We start from the raw sequence: 20,453 nt of genomic DNA on the forward strand, positions 1-20,453 counted from the left end.
GACAATCTTATATATAAATTACTGACTATCTACTGATTTCCCACTTTGGATTTCTTACTGTGGATTCAAGCTCTGTTTTGTTTGGAGATTCTGTAATCTTGAAAATAGGTTGTATCTGTGTTGTTCAAAGTGCTTCAAGTTCCTAGCTACTGTAGCTACTCAATCAATGCAAATATTTGATGAGATGTTTTATCGCGTGGAGTATCATCAGATTGTGGTGATGTGATTTTTATTTTTTTTATTTTATGTTCTGAGTTTTCTTAACTTACCATAATCAAATAGTCAAACAAATTATAGTCTTTTAAAAAATCCAACTATTCCTTTTGCAGTTTTGACTTAAATTTCACTTTGCATTGTCTGTTCACTTAGTTAATTTGTAATTACTACAAAAATATGATGGCCAACACCGTGAATCGCATTTTCAAGCAAAGCCTTAATCGTACTTTCACCAAGCCTATCACAAGATGCTTGTCACTTTCAGCAACAAACAACAAAAAAGTTGCAATTTTGGGTGCATCAGGAGGAATTGGTCAACCTTTATCTTTGCTTATGAAGCAGAACCCTGGAGTTTCCCACCTTGCGTTGTATGATATCATGAATACCCCAGGAGTTACTGCAGATTTGAGTCACATTGATTCACAAGCAAAAGTTACAGGACATACTGGAGATGCTGAAATTGCTGAGTGTCTCAGAGGGGCTGATGTTGTTATCATGCCTGCTGGCGTCCCGAGAAAACCGGGGATGACTAGAGACGATTTGTTCAACACGAACGCAAGTATTGTAGCATCTCTAGCAAAATCTTGCGCTGAACATTGCCCAGGTGCGTTTCTTGGAATTATTTCTAATCCAGTAAACTCCACTGTACCTATTGCATCTGAAATGTACAAACGGCAAGGAGTCTACAATCCCAATAAAATCTTTGGTGTTACTACTTTGGATGTTGTACGAGCTAATGCTTTTATTGCTGAAGCAAAAGGACTTAATGTTTCAACAGTTAATGTACCTGTAATAGGTGGTCATGCCGGTATTACCATTATTCCCTTAATTTCAAGTTGTTCTCCATCTGTATCTTTTGATGCTGCTGCGCTCAAAGCTATAACGGAGCGTATTCAAGAAGCAGGTACAGAAGTGGTGAAAGCTAAAGATGGTGCAGGTTCTGCAACCTTATCCATGGCGTACGCAGGTGCACGTTTTGCATCATCCTTACTCGATGTACTTGCTGGTAAAGATGGAGTTGTAGAATGTGCCTTTGTGAGATCAGATGTTACAGAGGCTTCGTATTTTTCAACTCCTTTAGTTCTCGGACCTGAAGGTATCGAAAAGAACTTGGGTCTCGGAAATCTGTCTGATTTCGAAAAGGAACTTGTCAAAGCATGTGTACCTGAACTTCAAAAATCTATCAAGAAAGGAGAAGAATTTGCAGCCAATTTTAACTAGGACAATTTCTAATTCTTCAAAACAATTTTTGAATAATATTAAGTTCCAATTTTCAGTTACATATAAACCATTGTTCAATGATTATTTATTGCATTTTGCATTCTAGGTCGTGCATAGACTTTTCTGATAAGATATTTTGCCTCAACAACTAAGGTTTTTGTTTATAAAAAGCTTTTAAATTGTTGTGATTCATTTCCATATTTCTAATCTCGGGGATGTCCAAGTCGATTTGAATATTAGAATACATTATTATAAATATAAATTGTATTCTAATGAGCCAATTTAAATCAGCATTCGGCACTCTGATATCTCATCAGATATATCTCCACTATCGCTATTTTAAACATAGCTGATTTCAGGATACATTCATTATTTAATGCAAATATATTTACTATTAATGTATTTTGAATAGTTCAAATTATTCGGTTTTGATCATCTCTGATCCCCATGCAGATTTTGGCAATCCGTTATATATCCCTGTTCATTGAATTTCATAGTTTAATTTTGAGCCACAATGCGACTGTAAATCGTAGTTATTTCATGTGCTAATTATTTGGACATAGTATTGATACAATGCCTATTGATGATTATATAATTTCGCTAAATTATTCATTAATTTGCCTAGTTAGCAGGATATTCTTATAGTTGAAATCAGGGATAAATTAGGTATAAATGTTACTAGATTAAAGTTCACTTTCCCTGATTGGTAGCTGGTTCTGGATCTGGATTATAACAGTGCAAGTCAAGACAGTTATTTGTGGGATTTACTGATAATCTGGAATCATAATGATGTCTAAAAAAGATAAACCACCTCTGGTTGAGTGCGATAATCGAATTAAAGGTGAGTGTATTTTGGAGAAGAGTTTGTACTTATATTAATATTTTTGCAAGATTTATCATTAAATTTCTCGAGTTTATTTTTGATGTAGATGAAAAATCAAAATTTGACTCATATTTTAATGGAGATTTTTTTAAATTTTCAAAGATTACAATTATTTGATAATTTATCCCTTTCATTGTGAATCCATGTTCTTTCTTTTATTTCAAGATTTGATATCTACGAAATTAATTAATTGATATAAAATTTATCCTAGCTTTAATAAGAATACAAATCTCAGTTCCAGTGAGCAGAATGGTTGAGAGATTTTGAGGCATTTGCATTGTCATCAAATTTCTAATTTAAATAAATTATACTTTTTTATCAATTTGTGGTGGGAGGCTCAATAAAACATAACCTCTTTGTGTTACATAAGTTTATTTTTCCTGGAAGCATCGTGGTACAGACCGGAAAAACTCTGGGTCACATGAAATAGGATTAGCTTTTACCTGAATTTCTGAACCAGACAACTTGTCTGCTTGTTACAATTTTACATAGTATCCTCTGTTGAGTTTTTTCATGTGTAGATCTAAGAAGAAAAGTGATTGTTTTTTGAATGTTAACTGTGGCCCTTCATTGACCAATGAATATGAATTATGATCACCATGACTGGTGTAGATAAACAGAAGATAAGAGTTCTGAAATGCCAAAGGGCAAATTCTTTGCAATTTTTCGTGAGATACAGTGCAATCTAGAATGCGTACCACACATATTGATTTGTTTTCTGGTACAGTAATTGCTCATGCTCGACTATCAACTTCAATTATACATTGTACGCTTTTTGAAAATATGCTGGGAATTTTTTTTCAATGCTGATTTCGTTTTATGCAACATCTGCAAAAAGGATTATTTTTATTTTTTTTCAAATTACGTAGGCTTGTGTGCTGTATAGAAAATTTTATCCAAATCTCATTCATGTATTAAAAGCGTTCTGGACTTTGGCAAAATAGATGAAAGTTGAAACTCATGGCCAATGGTCATTAGACTTCTCTAATTGGAATGAAATATTAGAAAATAAGATTAGTAACATTGTCCAGCGTCATGTTTGTATGTGTTATTTAATCCTAAACAACAGTACACTGTTCCACATTCCTATTCAAGATGGTTAATTTAGCGTGTAATTGTGCGGGAACTCATCTGATTTACTCCACTGACCATGACCAATGGGAAAGTATTTCTAAAATTATTGATAGATCATGTGCGAGTCAAAGATAAATAAATTTCTTGATCTATCTCCGGCCATAGAATAGGAAATGATTTTGTATGAAGGAACATTGGCATTGATCCTTGTTTCCTGCTTTGCTTTTAGTTTCTTGATTTTGTTTAACAAAAACAATAAGGCATTGAAGCGAAACATTATTGACAAAAGAAGCAAAAGAATGTCAACCTCTTGTTTACATAAATATTTCTTGTGGCAATATTGAGTTTCAGCTAGGAATTTTAATTTGAAGGAAAACTAGGTTTTGAAATTTTTAGCGCCAATAATTACATTCAAAAAGAAAAACTATTCGGTAAAATGATAATAATGGTTATTTATACATACCGGTACATAAAAAGCCAATACAATATTTCAATTGAGCATAAATTTGAAACTTACATTTCGGACTTAAATTTTTAAATGTATATAGCTGGACTTTTCTAGAACGATTCTCATAGATAAAAACTTGTTTTTACAGTCTGCACATCATATAATAAAAATGTATGTAAAAACTTGTGATATCGCTGACAAAAGACTTGGAAATTACGACTTTTTTATTAACACAATTGCTTATTATAATAGGCCACTATTGAGCATTACTGCTAGTGCTAGAGTATTTCAACCATGCACCATGCCTATTCCCATGAAGATTTTTAAATTATGATCTAAAAATAATTGCCTCAAAGTGATAATTTAGAACAAAGAATATATCAATGAATGGCTTTGTGGCTTGTGGGTGATTTTGTATTCAACAATTGTTTTCTTTGCCTTCCCTGTGCACCATTTCACTTTGAGAGTATTGATTTTATTGTTCAAACATTTTTCTCTTTGATGGAAGGATCAAGTTTAAATGATCCGTGACTTTCATTACCAAGTGCTTTATTTTCTCTCTTCAATGTATTTCTCTCCAAACTAAATTCCTTAGACGCAAATTCCATTCTATCTATTCCAGTTTATTTTTGGGCTTTGTTTAGTAAAGGAGACTGTGTGTGTGTGTGATACGATCAATGTGTTGTGGTTTACTTCGTGATAACGCTGGGTTAAAGAGGATTACATCAATATCTTTTCACACCTATTGCACAATATAAATTGAATGATGATTGCTTGAGTTTTTCACACCTGTGCACAATGACTTGAGATGTTTATCACATGTCTAATATATCATAAAACTATGCAATTAGTTTGAATTTATTTTAGTATTGTTTGCAATTACTATTTGACGTTGACAAATACATTCAACTTCCCCAGCAAGAAGTAACCTACACTCCTACAGTCTATCATATTTGATCATATTCAAATCTGATTTGACATTCTCTGCTTAGATGGCTTGCTCTGTATTTTGATTTTTGCTATTTCATCTTCGCTAGAGGTTTTGGCTTAACTGTACTGTTATGTGCCTAATTCCAATTGGCTTTAAATATATTGGTAAATTTTGAATCGCTACATTTGGTTTGATGCACAGTGGCCCAGCAGTTATGCGTTAGTCTTGAACTGCATTGGCGTCACTGAATACACATCTCGGGTTATTAATAAAGTTCAATACCCACCAGTTCACCCGAAGGGTGATAAATTTAGTGGGTGATGCCGAACCAGAAGAATCCAGTTCAGAAATAGGAGCTTTTAACATATCTGTGGCTGCTTATACACGATACACGGCCTTGTTCGGAGCCAAATTTGTGAAATAAGTGTCATTTTACAAAATATTCTTTTTTTTTTACAGAAATTCGTGTGCAGTTGAACGAACAATTAAAATGCCTCGATCAACACACAGAATCAAGAGTAGCCTTACTGAATGATATTCAAGATTTCCTCAAAAGAAAGGCGGAAATTGACAATGAATATGCCAGAAAAGTAGAAGTTTTATCTGAAAAATATTTATCGAAGCAAAGAGGATTGTATGCTCTCAAGTATGTAGAATAATGAATTTTTTTTATTAGTAATCAGTCCTTATTCTGTTCATTTCCATCCATATCTAGAAAATACGTCATATTTTATTATTTTTTCCATACCAAATCTTTCATAACTCACTCTTAGACTTTGAAAAAAAAGGAAATTTTCATTGAATAGCATGTTTTTATTCCATATTTTTTAATGACAAATTCTGGGCAATAACTTATTATTACAACAACTGAATGAGTATCAATTTTACATTAATTAGGTGGACATATCACATTCAAATATAATCTAGCTTCGATCAACATGTTGCTTACATTGATTTACTGACTTGTGTCATAGTCAAATCATGGTTCCTAATAATTAAGGAATAGCTTAATATTATTAAGAATGCTATTTTCTATGAAAAGGTATTCTGATAAGTTTTCTCAGCGATGTTTAAATGATTTGCAACAGTAACTTATCACAGAATGTATCATGATGCTGACAAACTTCCTGTCCCTACATAATATTGATTAGCAGGCCAACCTATATGACGTCATCGTAACACATGCTTTGCAACAGATTTTCTTTAAGAAGACAACATTATCATTTGTATTTCTGATGACCGTAATTTACAGTGTTACAAATGCACTATTTCCTCATAATGTGATAACAGAATAGCGGTATAATTTTAAAATGCCCATTGTTCAAACATATTTTGAAGGCCTAGTAATTTGTTACATGTGTGGCGCTGCGAAATCTTTACAATGAAAATCTGTAAATGCCAGACAACTAGAACTGTTGAAAGCTTTTTCTTACTGTATCTTTCTGGTTTCCATTTATTTACATTGTTAGTTTACGGATTCATAATATTTATTTTTGTAGGCAAGGTCATTCAATATCAAGTTTTGAATTTTACAGCCCTTTTTTCGCTTTCACTAAAATTTTGCGCCAATTGAAATTGATTTTTATAAATCCAATTGAGCTACATTCAAAATTTTTGCTGCTGTTTTATCATTATCTAGAATAAAAGTGGTCTTCTCATTATTTTAAGCTTGTAAGAGTAATTTTTAAGTTAATTCTGTTAATGCTTAGCTAATTTTATTGAACTGTGTTTAGAAATCAAAAATTTTTTCAGTTTTTCTCTCTGTTGTACATTGTACTTCTATACCTAATAATTAATTTATTTTTGCATCTGATTATAGCTGATATAGAGTATAATTTGAATTCCAAGTGTTTGAAAAGTCATTGTTCCCCAATACCATTCGTGTCCAAATGTGACGTCTCGTTTCTGTCAAATATACAAGTTGACATGGCAGGTGTCACAAGCAGCATATACGCTCCTAATCATGCTCATTTTCAAGAGTAAGTAGTCACGATCATTGATTTTAACTTTCCAGGAAAGAGCAACCTGATCTTGAACTTCAATCACCTGTAAAATGTTGGTTTCAAATGTTAGAACATTGTCAGCGTGGTGGGAAGGATCATACAGTTTTATCTACAATCTACCTCACACATCTCGTTCCACATTTACAAATAATTTCAGAAGACATTGTTAGATTACATAAAAGGGTAAATTATGTGTATTTGTTCTATATTCAAGTTATCCATATCATAGTATCTGACGGCAAGAATGACTTTTGAATAACTATTTTGTTTTAAATTATTTGTAAATTTTCTATTAGTATGCTAGCGAAGAATTAAATTTGCCATGATTTTAATGGGAAAATGGGGAATTTTATTGGCGTTTTTAAATTTATTTATAATAAATTGATTGAACAATATCTCTTAATTGCTTGTCACTTGTGATTCTAAATTTTTCACAACAAAAAATGTTAAGAAATTAATTTATTTTGATATACCAAGATAAGGCGTTCCAAGTTCTTCGTTGAAAAAAATGTAAATGTCATTTTGGACACAATTTTCGGATTGATTTGTCACTAGTAATAAACGAAGACTCGACAGCCTACCTTTTGTCTTACATCAATCTTGTTGTCAAGGCATTGTCTATGCTGAATTTTCTTCAAGTATGGATCATAATTGATTTACACGTAAATGATATAAGTTATCTATCTACCATACTTGGCCTTTGGTATACAAATTCCTTTGGCAGATGCTGATTAATTTACGATGTCCCTGAAGTAATAAATTAATGGATTAGGATCTCATAAGGGTTCATTGTCATTTTATGATGCCAAAAAGAACCCTCCCATTATTTATCATTGTTAACTTTGTATTGTGAACTTCCAATGTTTAAATATAAGATTTTATTACCATTTTACAACCTATCCTAGATCATTAAGGTCATTTTATAATGAATAATCTGTTATTAGTTTCAAATTCCACTAACAAATACACTAACACAGCAAGAAAAGTAGTATATATATTACTTCACCTTATTAATACAACCAAATACTCCAATAAAAAAATTTTATAATTCTTTTCAGACTCATGAGATCAGCATTAACTGCCAAGAAACCCTAATGAAAGATATGAGGAAATTATATCAATCCATGCAAACATACCAGCAATATTTCACAGAATGTGTGCAAGCTGAAAACAAATTAAAACAAGTTGAAAAACAGGTATTCATGTTAAATATAATTTCCACGAAAAAATATGGTTTGCTTTCCCGATTTTGTAAGCTATTCAATATATTGTTATTTTACAGTTTGATAAACGAGCTGACAAAAGCACCGAATCGCCAAAACTTGATCCGAAAGCCAAACGTTCGTCCTCTTTTAGGAAGTTGGAGAAACTAAAAGAAAAGGTAGGCCTATTTCTTTTTCCAGTTTTGTTGTTCATTTTATTGGGTAAAATTGAATAAATTTGTCTTTGTATACAATCGAAATTTCCGAACAATTCAGTTTAAGGGGAATTTTTCAAGCATATGTTTGTGTAAAAAAATTTTATATCAGAAAATAAGGATTTATCAGCTGTATTTTAATTTGTGAATGAATCTTCAATGGCTAAATGGACAAAGCTCAATATTTTATTGTTCTGAATACAATTTTCGTTATTTCGTTATTTTCAAATATGTAATGTCATGAATATTGTAAATAGGTCAGGTTCCACAAAGATTTTTACATTAGCCATTGTTTTGTTAATGCAGAATATTTGAGTTGAACATTGTTATGATAAATATTTTCTTTTTTACAAGGTAATAGCCTACTTAGTTAACAAGTAAAATCCCCAAAATGAGATCTTTCAAATGAAAATATCTTTTAAATTAATCCTATAGCCTAATCAAGAATGCTTAACGTATACCGAACTAATTTTCAATGTATTAGAGTATTTACTTTATCCTAGACATCCCTGGTCATAATATAATTTTCTTGTATAAATTTGCCCAATGATTTAATTTCACTATATGACAGTGTACCAAAATCTTGTCTTTTATTTTACAGAGGTCGCAGAAATTTTCAGAAAATAAATTGAAATCTATAAAAGCAAGAAATGAGTATTTGATGCAACTCGAAGTTACAAACACGGCCATTGATAAATATTACAATACTGATCTTGCTGCTGTTCTAGATGTAAGTGTATTAGACCCATATGAAATCAGTTTTTCTTGTTTCTGATTGAGTAAGTGTGACCTTAACTCGGTGAAACTTTAAATTAAATGCAAATGTTAATCTGAGAGGATTGTTGTATTGATTCACCGTTTAGACTTCAATCAAGTTTTATTTTTTGCCTCCGAATTAGTTTATTTTTAAAGGTTTATCCCTACTCTAGACAAAGAATGGAAGGTTTAATGTACTGGCCACACCTTTGCTCTCTGTACCTTTTAGTAAAAATGTACCATGGTCTGGCGCTCCTGAATATAAATTTCTTTGTCATATTTTAATATTAATATGAATGTATGTGAGTTCCTTCATAATAAATTTTGATGTTCTTTCTTTGTTATAAATAGTATTTGTGTCAGTTTGGTGAAACCATGACCTTAGGCCTGAATATTTTATTTGATAAGAAATAAATCTGCCAAAAAAGTGCAAATATATTGGTCATATTTTGACCGATTTTTCTTGTATTCATAAAATACATAAATTGTCAATTTTGAGTTTCAATGAGTAAAATGTTTAATCTTAATGTTACCTCCTCGCGGTTGTACGATAAATAGGATATTTTAGCTACTACCATATATTATATGAGTTTAAGCTCATCTTATGTATGGATATTTCCCATTTTGTTTTTAAAAAAATATGCCAAGATTCGTAATACCGTAATTAATGAACGACATAGTTTTGTGGTAATAGTATTGTAGTACCATGTTCGCATTACCAGTTAAATATTTCAGATTCAAACCCCATGTCCATCACTTCATTTAGAGTGTAATAAATTGGTCGAGCAGGCTATGCTCAACTGAAAAAATTTCGGTTTTTACAAATATAGTAGGCTTCTTCAATAGAGATATATTCACGCGGAAATGTATAAAAAATTTTTGATTATTATATACCGGTAGGTGCGATTTTATCAGGGCTTGGAAATGTTCATTTTTTGTTTTCAATTCGAATAGAGTATTACTAGGTTATTATTTGTGAGATTAGTAGAATACAGTAGCCACCACTCTCTAATGATATCTTAAATTTGAACATGATAATTAATCCCCTGATGGTAAATATTCAGTGATGACTTAATAAATCTACTTGTCATGATTGTCTAACTGTGGCATGTTCGTTTTTTTTTTTTTACTACAGATGCTTTGTAACTTGATTTTATGAATGGTACTCAGAAGTTTGTTTAGCTGCCTAAAACCATTGTCCACACAGGCGTGACCTTTCTATACAATCAAGTGCTGTAGTAGTTAACCCTTACGAGTACTGATAGATCATTCATACAATTGAGTGAGAGATTATTCCTTGTTTAGAAGTGTCTGATTTATAATGGTAGCACACTTATGAAGTCATACCTTGGTTATTGAACCGTGAAGATTCATTTTGTTAATTTTCAGAAGCTTTGTTGGTGTAACTTTAAATTTTTTTATCTTTTTCTAAGATTATTGTATAAAACAAAATTCATATTTTGGAACATTTAATTAAGAAACCCTTTTTCAAAACAGTCCATTTTTTAAAAATGTCACATAGGCTACATAATCCATATTGCAAATATTTGGTTGAAAATTTTTGCATTAAATCATCCATTTTTTGTTCAAAAGTTTATTAGAAAATCAAAGATATCGAGAATAGTGTTTTTATGGCCCGATGAAACAATTTCTTAGATTTTAATACTAAATTTTGGTTCAAAGTCTTGAATACATTTAATCTATTCGACTATAACTAGTATTTTTGCCTATTCCTGCATTTTTTTTCGTTCACAGTCATGTCAAATTTTTTCATTACAGGCCAAAAGTACAGGATATCACGCATCTCTGAAACGAGCTTGGATGGCTCATGATAAAATGGAAACTCTTGCCACGGAAGCGAAAGCTCAATCATTATTAGCGTTGCGAAAAACGGTTGATGAATTAAACTCTAATGCTGATAAGACAAGGTAGGTCTTCTGTTTACCATTCAAAGGTAATCATTAATTTTTGGAGTTATTTCAATTGTGACTTGTTAATTTTCTCTTGTAAATGTGTGTTTTGTTATTATAAAGTCATAACAATTTAGGGTTATGATTTTGTTAATGCGTATATACACAACCACCTGTGAAAGGGTTAATAAAAGTAGCTGCGTGGATTTTTTAAATAACAGCATTCGATTAATCTATTACTTTGTAAGATCCTTTGGATTGAGTTGTCATAAAAAAAAAGATTTGTTGTTAATAATAGCCTATATGTAAATCTTAATAGTAGGTCATTTGTGTACTGTACTGTGTTCCAATATTTTTTGTGTTCATCATCTTAAACATTCTGTAACAAAATTCTTAAGTCGGTCATTATTAAAACTAGTAAGTAGGCTGGCTATATGGTGAATCATGGATTAATCTTATTAAGGATTTTGAGAATACAAATTATTGGTAGCACCTTGTTTTTAATATACTTTGGGTGAACACTTTTAATATGCTATTATATTGTTAATTAATTGGTTATATACAAATTTCCCTTCATTTATTCAAATGATGTCAGTGAAATGTCTCTCTATTCTTGTATATTTGGTAAACGGAGTGTTAATGAAACATAAAATAGATTTGATTCTGTAACCTTCCACGTAATTTGAATATTTCTGGCATAACAACTTATCTTATTTTGTTTGTTCATTTCATGAATACTTGAAATCAAAAACTCGGTATCACCCTGTTAACTTTGTAATGAGCTTCTTCCATTCTTCAATAGGCTTTTTCATTGATTAATACTTGATTTTGAAACTATGACCTGAAATTTGATTATGTTATACATTTTTTATGTGTATTTTCATGTTTTCAGGTTTCTCGAGTTCAATTCTAATCAGTTCTCTTCCCCACCTGAGTTTTTATTCTGTCCACACGATGGCGACCAAGTGAACCAAGTCACCCTCTCTCAATCTCAACTACAAAGAGAAGCCGATAAAAGATATCAAGATATTGAGAGAACTGTGAAACAAATGCTAGTGGATGATGACGAGGTAGGTAGTTAAATATTTTCTTTAATATTTGGATGGGTTTTGTTCAGGAAGAACATTTCAATCCCTACTTATGCAGCGGTTAATTTACTGAGATTTATGGGAAACTTTAGCGCAATGGTTGAATGTGAAACTGTATCAGAATTGAATGAATGGCAAAAAATAAAGTAAACAAGATTGCAAATGAAGAGTTCTTTGAAAAAAAAATAGGCGGAGCCAGATTTGTGAGGTTGCAAAATCGGGATCAGAAATTCCCATCCAAAGACTTCTGATACAGTTGCTGTTTTGACCCCCCTGGCAGCACCACTGGGTGATTTTATTTTATTCACTGTATATTATTCTATTTAGACAAAACTGTGTGGAAGAAATATTCTTTTCGCTCTCGAAATTAATCTTCTATTACTGTATTTCTATATAAACAATTTTTTTCTGGATTTTATAAATTTTTTATTGATTTTATAGATGAGGAAAACTCTTGCTGCAACAGTGCAATCTATGGCCGAGCAAGCTGATTCATTAAAACATGAGCTTGAAAGCGCTTTTATTCCCGATTCAACTAGGGTAGGAGGGGGACCTTCTTCACCCACTTACCCCCATCCTATTGAACCATTTCTCAATAAAGAAACTGCGAGGGTACGAACAAAACTTGAAGACCAAGAAGTTTTTTATTTACAGGTATATTCATAAAAATACAAGTGTTGTGATTTTCTATTAGTCATTTACTATCTATAGTATTTACGGTAATTATAATTACCGGTAGATAAAATACTTAATACAATTGCTAATTATCAGTTGTATTGAGTATTTTTTCGTGGTGCCTCTTTGCAAAGCTATGCTACAAATGGCTTTTTTGGTTAATTATTTTTATTTTTGTGGGTTTGTTTTATTAATAATTGATTCAATCTATTTATTATTAATTATGTGTTTAGATTAATTCCTTTATCTATATTTGTATGCGTCTATGCTAATAAATTCGAATCGTTTCCATAGCGATGAAGAGCTGCGCTATATTTGCTTATTTCATTAGTGATTTTAGATTGAATCACCTTATTTTTCTCGGTTTCAGAAATTTGAAGATTTCTTAGAAAAAAGCGGCCAACTCAAGAAATTGAAAATCAAAAGGGATTTATTAAACCAGGCTTTAGGAGAAGGTGATTCATATCTTTTTATTAGAAAATTGACTCAAAGCAAGGTCATGTACACTCACTCAGAATCAGGATACTGATCTCTGAGTGGAGTTACTTGAGTGAAAAGGCGCTTCAGAAGTGTATGTACCAATATGGAGGTAACTAATTTTGTTCCTCTCTTTTACGTCAAGTTGTATAAAGGAACTGAAACTACATATACTACGAGAGTCTATTTGATTCAAGAGTCTTGCTACACACGAACACAAATATAGAACAGCCATTTACACTCTTGCTACAGCATCCTTGCGTAATACAGATACAGATCCACCTGCGCAAAGGCATATAGAGCAAGGAAAGGTAGTTAGTTTCATGCAACCTTAACTGTTACTACATGAGTACCGTGAAAAGATCCAGTGAGGCTATATGGAATAATATCGGTGACGCGGGATATAAACCAGTAACTGTCATTACGATCAGGAAAACAGCTGTGACGTAGTGAATTCCACATAATGAGGTTTCTGAAAAAAAAAAAAAAAAAAAAAATTGGCACAAAATATTTCCTCTCCTAAGCTCGTATTTCATAATATACCCATTGAGGCTAATTTTCCATCATGCTGGTTCTAATATACTTATACAAAGTTTGTTTATATGATGGCTGACTCACTGGAAAACGACATAATATGCCAAAACAACACCCACATACAAGTGCACTTTCCACCCACATATCAATACAATACAGTAAAATAAATTATATTATACAGGTATGCCATGCAAATAATTCGGTATGGCCATATACAAATAGTTGGATGTTTTTCATTTTTTTGCAAACATTTCAGTTTGCGAATTTCGACATAACTCATGCAACCACTGGAATAACATAAGATTCCTCCAAAAACGATTTCATTTCTTTGAAAAGCAAAAATTCTAAATTACCATATTTTTTTATTTTCTAAATACATACGTCCTTTACTGTATCTATGATATAAATGATATAATATAATTTTCTGTGATCATTCCTACTATTGTAATATTGATAATCCCATGGATCTAATGATAGAGCCAATTTAGTTGTTATAAAATGTAGAGATGTTTAAAATATTTCGAGTCAAAATTTAATATAAAGAGAAATACAAGAACATCCAAACATATATGGGCTTACATCGTCTCGAACCATGATCAGTTTTCTCCAAAAAATAAATAGCCTGGGACATTGCAAAATAAAAAATTGGAGTATTTTGTGATATCAATGCGGTCTTGTTGTGGGTTACTGGAACAATATTTCTAACCCTTCATAAATATTTAGTTGATGTTATTCAATGCAGATCATTATGCTTACAGGATTACAATGATCTCATTATCTCATATTGATCTGATTGCAAGGTTGTGCCTTGAGTACATTACTCTTTCTGCTTTACATTTTAGCCCACTTTTGTAAAAGTAAATTTTTATATTTGATTTATATCTGGCCGATCATGTCACTTAGTGCAGGGGTGTCAAACTCGTTGGTTCTCGAGGGCCGCATTGCATTTTGGGAATTGTGCAAAGGGCCGCAAACAGTTTTCGACGTATTATGATAATGTATACTTAGGGCATATTTTTAGATAGGTGTATTTTGTGACATATATTGTGATTCAATCAAACAGCCGAATGAAGTTTTGTTATTTTTTTGAATTTCAAATGCCATTTACATATTATTTTTGGCATTTCACTATTATTGCAATTTACTGTAGTCATTAGAAAAAATCATAAATATTTCTATGTACAACTATCCAAAACATTTTTGAACAAAGTTTTTTATTGCATATGTCCTGACGTTTGACATCTCTTTTGTGCCCCCAGCCTACTAATATCAGGATGAAATGATTTTATAGTACCAACTCTGATTAACGAAGTCACATGATCATCGGTTAATCTGGATCGTTCAGAATGTTTGATTACTTTCATTAATGCAAAAATATTACGTTTATCACTTCATGTATAGATCTGTAAACAAACAAATGTCGGACTTTTCGGACCAGACATTTCCTACCATTACGTGGCATAGGACCTCTTGAGTTATGATTGATAATGATTTTTAGTAACTAGGTAGTTGTATTATAATATTAATATACAAACACACGAAAATTTTCTGTTCGAAGTTGATCTTTAAATCTGTCATATTGACTGCTGATCTTATTCTGAGAATGTCTACTTATATTGTATTCTTTCAATGTACTGATGGAAATATGACAAATTAAACAATGCGCATCAGAATTTGAGAAATGCAGAAATATTGCAACGCCCAGTTGACTTCAAAAATACTGCCTTTTTCATATAGTTTGCGTTTCATTTAATCCCTGAAGTGTTTTTCAAGTACTCTTTTGCTAGCCATAATTGGATCATATTGAAAACAAAAAAAAATTAATTTTCCAAAACCACTTTCAGTAAATTGTCGTTTCTGTGTGAATATTCAATTAAAAAATGTATGACATTTATATAAAAAAAAAAACTTGCAAAAATATTACAAATATTGATGGGCGTTCGAGGGCCGCATTGGAAGTTCTCTGGGGCCGCATGCGGCCCGCGGGCCGCGAGTTTGACACCCCTGACTTAGTGGATCATCATATTGGGGACATTATTTAAGAGAATGTTATTTGATTTGTTTTAAATTTCAATCCCTGTAAATCACGAGTAAATTTATATTTTTTTCTTGTAGTACGCATCTGCTTGAGACGATTTTTGTATTGATAAGCAGAATGGTTTTTCTGGTTTATCTGCTGGATTATAATTTCAATTATTTATTGTTTCGGGCCTTTGTAATATTTTAAAAAATGTTAACAATATAATCATGAAATTGGATAAAAAGTCCTTCAAACATTGTTTTAGCATGGCCAATCTTGAAACTTGGAAATATGTATTTCCGAAACGTCACCTTTTCTAGTGAAATTTTATTTGTTGAAATTTAGTTTTAGGTTGTAAAATCAACTGAACGGGGCTGGAATGATTATGGTGTAATAGTTTTCAAACTTTTATGATCGTTGGTTGCCTTACAAATACTCTGAACACTTGTAACCTCCCGCCCTTTCATAAAAAGACCTGGATTTGCTTGTTACACATTTTTATCCATTTTATGTGCCACATTCAATAACAAAAAAAACCAACAAACGAGAGCAACAGAGCACTAAAAATAAACTCTAAATTACTCTAAATTAATGGAATCATCATGAATGGTACAAAGTGAAGGTTTTTGCTCGTGGCCCCAGAGACTGCTCTGTGACCCCTTAGGAGAGGGGAAGGCCCTGTTTGTAACGACTGCATCGTCTTGGAATGTTTCATGCTCTGTTTTAACACTTCTGTGACAAGATATGGCTTTTATCACATCTGTAGTTGGTTATAAACTTTTTTTTTATCAATACCATTTCTACTTAGTTGAGGGATCAGTGCCTTGCTGTAATTCATATTAGAAATTTTAAACTGATTCAACTCATCAAAAGATATTACATAAACTTGGTATTGTTGTATTATAACAATTTTTTCTACTGGAAAAAAAAATTTTGATTCAAATATTCTCTGTTATATTTACATCAATTTATGTATTAAATCATCCTACTGTATGAATTGAATAATATTAGAATTTCCAACATTGACATGTCAATGAGTCATATTCGATGTCATTCAAATTGTTATTGTTGTCTGTATGTTATGTCTTCATGCTCATTTTATAACCGTTTATTATTTCCTGTCTTGCAGGCGGAGGAACTGGAATAGATGGAGGCAATACTTTGAGCAGGTTAGTTTTCACCCACGTTCGGTTTTTCATCTTTTTCATGATTTTATCATAGTCTTATTATGCTAAAATCTGGAAAATTGCGGCTTTTTCCAATGGATATGGATTTTGAATATTATGCTATTACATATATGAAAGTTTACTTTTTTCTGTAAGTAATCGACCAATTTACTGTGGCATTGTTTCTTAAATGCTTAAATGCAGTGGAATAGGTATTTTGGGTATTCTGCTATCAATCATGAAGGATCTTCCAAATTTTTTTGGTGAAACACAAAACCACAAAATGTGTTTCCAAGGGGATAATTGATTGAATGAATTACCAAATCGCTCCTAATATGAATGGATTCTTAGATTTAACGAGACATTTTGGTTTTTGGTGGACACAGTGGTTCATACAAAATAATAAGGGTAATCAAAGAATAATTTAATGAAATTTCAAACTGATTTTGGTAGTCGGAAATATGTATTACATATGAATTCAAATATTCAAAATTACCTTATTTATACTCTTGTCAATCTAAATTTTGTGGAATTTTAATGTAAACTTCAAGTGCATCAAATAAATCGCAATAGTAATTTCAAATATCTAATCCTAGCTTATACATATTCTAAATTGATTTATTTTTTCTGATGCAACCATTTTCACCTTAATATAAACTGTACTCTTACTAGCCGCGTAGATGGTTGACATAACAACCATAAATTCGCTCCTACGCTGGTTATACTAACAAGCAATTAGAAAACAATACCCAAAACATTATTCCAACCTCAGTTCAAATTGTAATCCCATAATTCAAAAATATTATCTAAAAACACATTCTGCCTTGTGCATAACCCTGAACCTTTTTCATCTTGATAATAAGATCGCATGTCTAAATAGGATTTACTTTAATGCCATGCACTTCAAAGCGGAAATTGGGGAAATTATCAGCTGACATTTGGTTTCGAGGCCACGTATCATGGTTATATATTAGCAGGTTATCAGTATTTTTTTAAAGATGTTAAATGCTTGTCTCGCTATGGATGGAATTTATTTAATAAAACGTTTGATCTACCTTAATTCAGACCTAATCAAGACTGTCAACTGTTTTCTAAACTAATTGATATATCATGCCAAACCATTCTGAATAAAAACCTTTTTCCATGTGATACTGGATATAATATTTTAAATTTTATTATTTGGATCTAATGTGTATTTGATAACCTAGATTGACTAGAAACAAGAGTTTTTCAAAATGAATAAAATTTAAAATGACTTCCTTTCAATAATATAAATTCTTGTTAGAAATATAATAAAGGATCATAATTAATTGAATTTCCTATTTGTGTTATTATATTTATTTATAATTATATTTCGGTATTATAAACATTTCGGCACCTAAAATTGCAATTATTTTATTCTCTAATTCAAGAATTTGCAATATTGAATATACATTGAATTTTAAATTTATTTAAATCTAAGATTTGTTTTTGCGATCTAATTATTAGATTGTCAAATTGTTGCTTTTTTATCTGATTATTTTATGCATTTATGCATCAGATGAAGAAATTCCTGAACTCAAATTTGATCAATTTGAACGGTAGCATTCCACAAAAAAACAAATTAAAAAGTGTTGCAGCGATGCAGAACTGTCGTGCTATTTTAGTAACGCTGGATTTCACACTCTGAAAAACGATATACATTATTTATGACAGGATTATTGTCAACACATTTTGAATGCTTAGTGGGATGGTTGACTTTGAGCTAAAGTAACGTGACCCAATTTTTGCGACCTATGTTTCTTTCTTTGAGGTTGGGTCAACTATCAAAGGACATAAATATTTACCTTCCAAGTAAAATTAAAAAATGAACACAAATTTTTTCAAAAAATCTTTATATCTAGATTTACCTTTTCCAGGACAAATGGCCCTGGTTAAAATGAGGCTGTAGCTTGTCTTGTGGTATAGTAAAATTTACCAGCTTCATATTATTTCAACATTAAAAATCACCAGAAAAATTGAATTCTTTAAAAAATTTCAACTATTCAGTTCACAATAGGTATTTTCAAATCACAAAATTAATCTTTGAAGAGATAATCTTTGTAAAGGACAAACTGGTTTCATTTTGTGTAAAGTAATTGGTTGGAGTAAATTTAAATTGTTAAAAGGTAAAGTGTACATGAAATTAGAATTGCCTAAATATGCGTCTTTGTTTTATACCTAATAATTCAAATAAATTTTTTGCTCAGCATCACAAATTTTATTCGTGTTCACATGAACTTCGTCCCACTATTTTCTAACCTAATTTTAACCTTTGGTACCCAACCATAATACGATTGATGGCTTCCGTCCACAAATCTGTATAAATCCGCCCCTAATCGGGTCAAGCTTCATCGGTTATGCAATGTTCATACTCATGGATAAACTATGGGTCAGCAGCTGCTCAAATAAAAGTTATATTTTATTTACATGAACTTTCAGATGTTTTCCTACTGAACATTTGTGCACGTTATGTAAATAGAAGTCGAATTTCGAAGTTTGAAATTACATTCCTAATCTAATTCTGCGAGATTATTTATGGTTGTTGAATTGGAGCATTTACATGTATATTATTATTTCGGGTGTGATAAATAGTCGTATAATGAAGAAATATTATATGGCAGTTCAATTATCGCACACTGTCCACGTTAGAAAAAATGAATATGCTTTCAGTATGGAATATACTTGAATTTATATAACAACTCACACTGGACTGAAATATATACGGTTCTTTAATGATCTATATTTGGCAATATATAATTTTTTAATTGTGTTCTTTTATAGGATGTTTTGTTATGTCTTCCACTCTAAACATGGCTACGTATAAGCGAGCACATGTATGTAATAAGCTAAACTGTTTTGGAAGGACTGCAACTTCCTAGTTCGATCCTCGTGAGACGTTGAATTTATATCCAAGGTTTTTAACCCCTAAGCCCACTTGTCTCTAAAAAAATTTCCAGCTCTAAGCAGATATATTTTAAACTTTCCAATATTTTTATTATAGTCATCTTTCAGTGTTGGTTGGCGGAATATCTTATTGATGTTTCTCGCCGTTTACAAAATATTTCGTTAAATAACATTTACTTTTTTATTAGAGAAAATTGCTTTATTTTGCCGTTTGAATAGATTCAGATTACCCAAGCAGCCCAACAAGCAAGGCAAAAAAGGCATGACAGGAAAACGAAACTCGAGACTAAATATGGCGTCTGTGAAAGCAGTAAAAAGCCATTTTACGAGCGACATGGAGACTTACTTAAAGGTACCCTGGGCAAAACGGTGGCGCAGTAAATATTAGTGCCACCCTTAGCCCTTTTTTTATATAAATTCCTTATTTCTAATTCTCTGCTTTTCATTTTTGCAATCGGTAGACCAAAGCATACGCACAGAAAGCCACAGGTATGAATAAAGTCTTGCAACCAGATGAAAATGTTACCATGAAATCATACTCGATCAAGCACTGGATTATTTTACAATCCATGCTTGTTCGAGTATGATTTTATGATAAATTTTCAATGCACCTATGGAATGGTTTGCCTGCCAGTGCCTGTGTCTAATAACCACAAATGTAATGGTTTGTAGACAATATAGTTGGATTACTAACTTGCGTGATTGGTCC

General features: G+C 31.6%; 2 protein-coding genes across 8 annotated transcripts in view; both read left to right on the plus strand.

Annotated features, from left to right (window-relative positions):
• Positions 1 to 308: 308 nt before the first annotated feature.
• On the plus strand, positions 309 to 2,062 carry LOC120340711 (malate dehydrogenase, mitochondrial-like). The gene has a single exon (XM_039409056.2). It carries the CDS (start codon positions 394 to 396, stop codon positions 1,435 to 1,437), a length of 1,044 nt encoding a protein of 347 aa, XP_039264990.2. The 5' UTR covers positions 309 to 393; the 3' UTR covers positions 1,438 to 2,062.
• Positions 2,063 to 2,131: 69 nt separating this feature from the next.
• LOC120340709 (SLIT-ROBO Rho GTPase-activating protein 1-like) overlaps positions 2,132 to 20,453 on the plus strand; it is a 38,850-nt gene continuing 20,528 nt past the window's right edge. For 6 of the 7 annotated variants that reach the window (XM_078120166.1, XM_078120167.1, XM_078120168.1 and 3 more), the window contains exons 1-12: positions 2,132 to 2,278; positions 5,233 to 5,419; positions 6,788 to 6,959; positions 7,835 to 7,972; positions 8,059 to 8,157; positions 8,795 to 8,923; positions 10,729 to 10,877; positions 11,752 to 11,929; positions 12,389 to 12,601; positions 12,993 to 13,077; positions 16,783 to 16,822; positions 19,964 to 20,096. In XM_078120166.1, the coding sequence (XP_077976292.1) occupies positions 2,224 to 2,278; positions 5,233 to 5,419; positions 6,788 to 6,959; positions 7,835 to 7,972; positions 8,059 to 8,157; positions 8,795 to 8,923; positions 10,729 to 10,877; positions 11,752 to 11,929; positions 12,389 to 12,601; positions 12,993 to 13,077; positions 16,783 to 16,822; positions 19,964 to 20,096 (1,578 nt within the window). In that variant the 5' untranslated portion in view covers positions 2,132 to 2,223. Of the gene's footprint in view, positions 2,279 to 5,232; positions 5,420 to 6,787; positions 6,960 to 7,834; positions 7,973 to 8,058; positions 8,158 to 8,794; positions 8,924 to 10,728; positions 10,878 to 11,751; positions 11,930 to 12,388; positions 12,602 to 12,992; positions 13,078 to 16,782; positions 16,823 to 19,963; positions 20,097 to 20,205; positions 20,234 to 20,453 lie in introns of all 7 variants that reach the window. The other variant, XM_078120170.1, reaches the window with a different exon arrangement.

This window comes from Styela clava, chromosome 14, assembly GCF_964204865.1.
Source record: "Styela clava chromosome 14, kaStyClav1.hap1.2, whole genome shotgun sequence".
Taxonomy (NCBI): Eukaryota; Metazoa; Chordata; class Ascidiacea; order Stolidobranchia; family Styelidae; genus Styela; species Styela clava.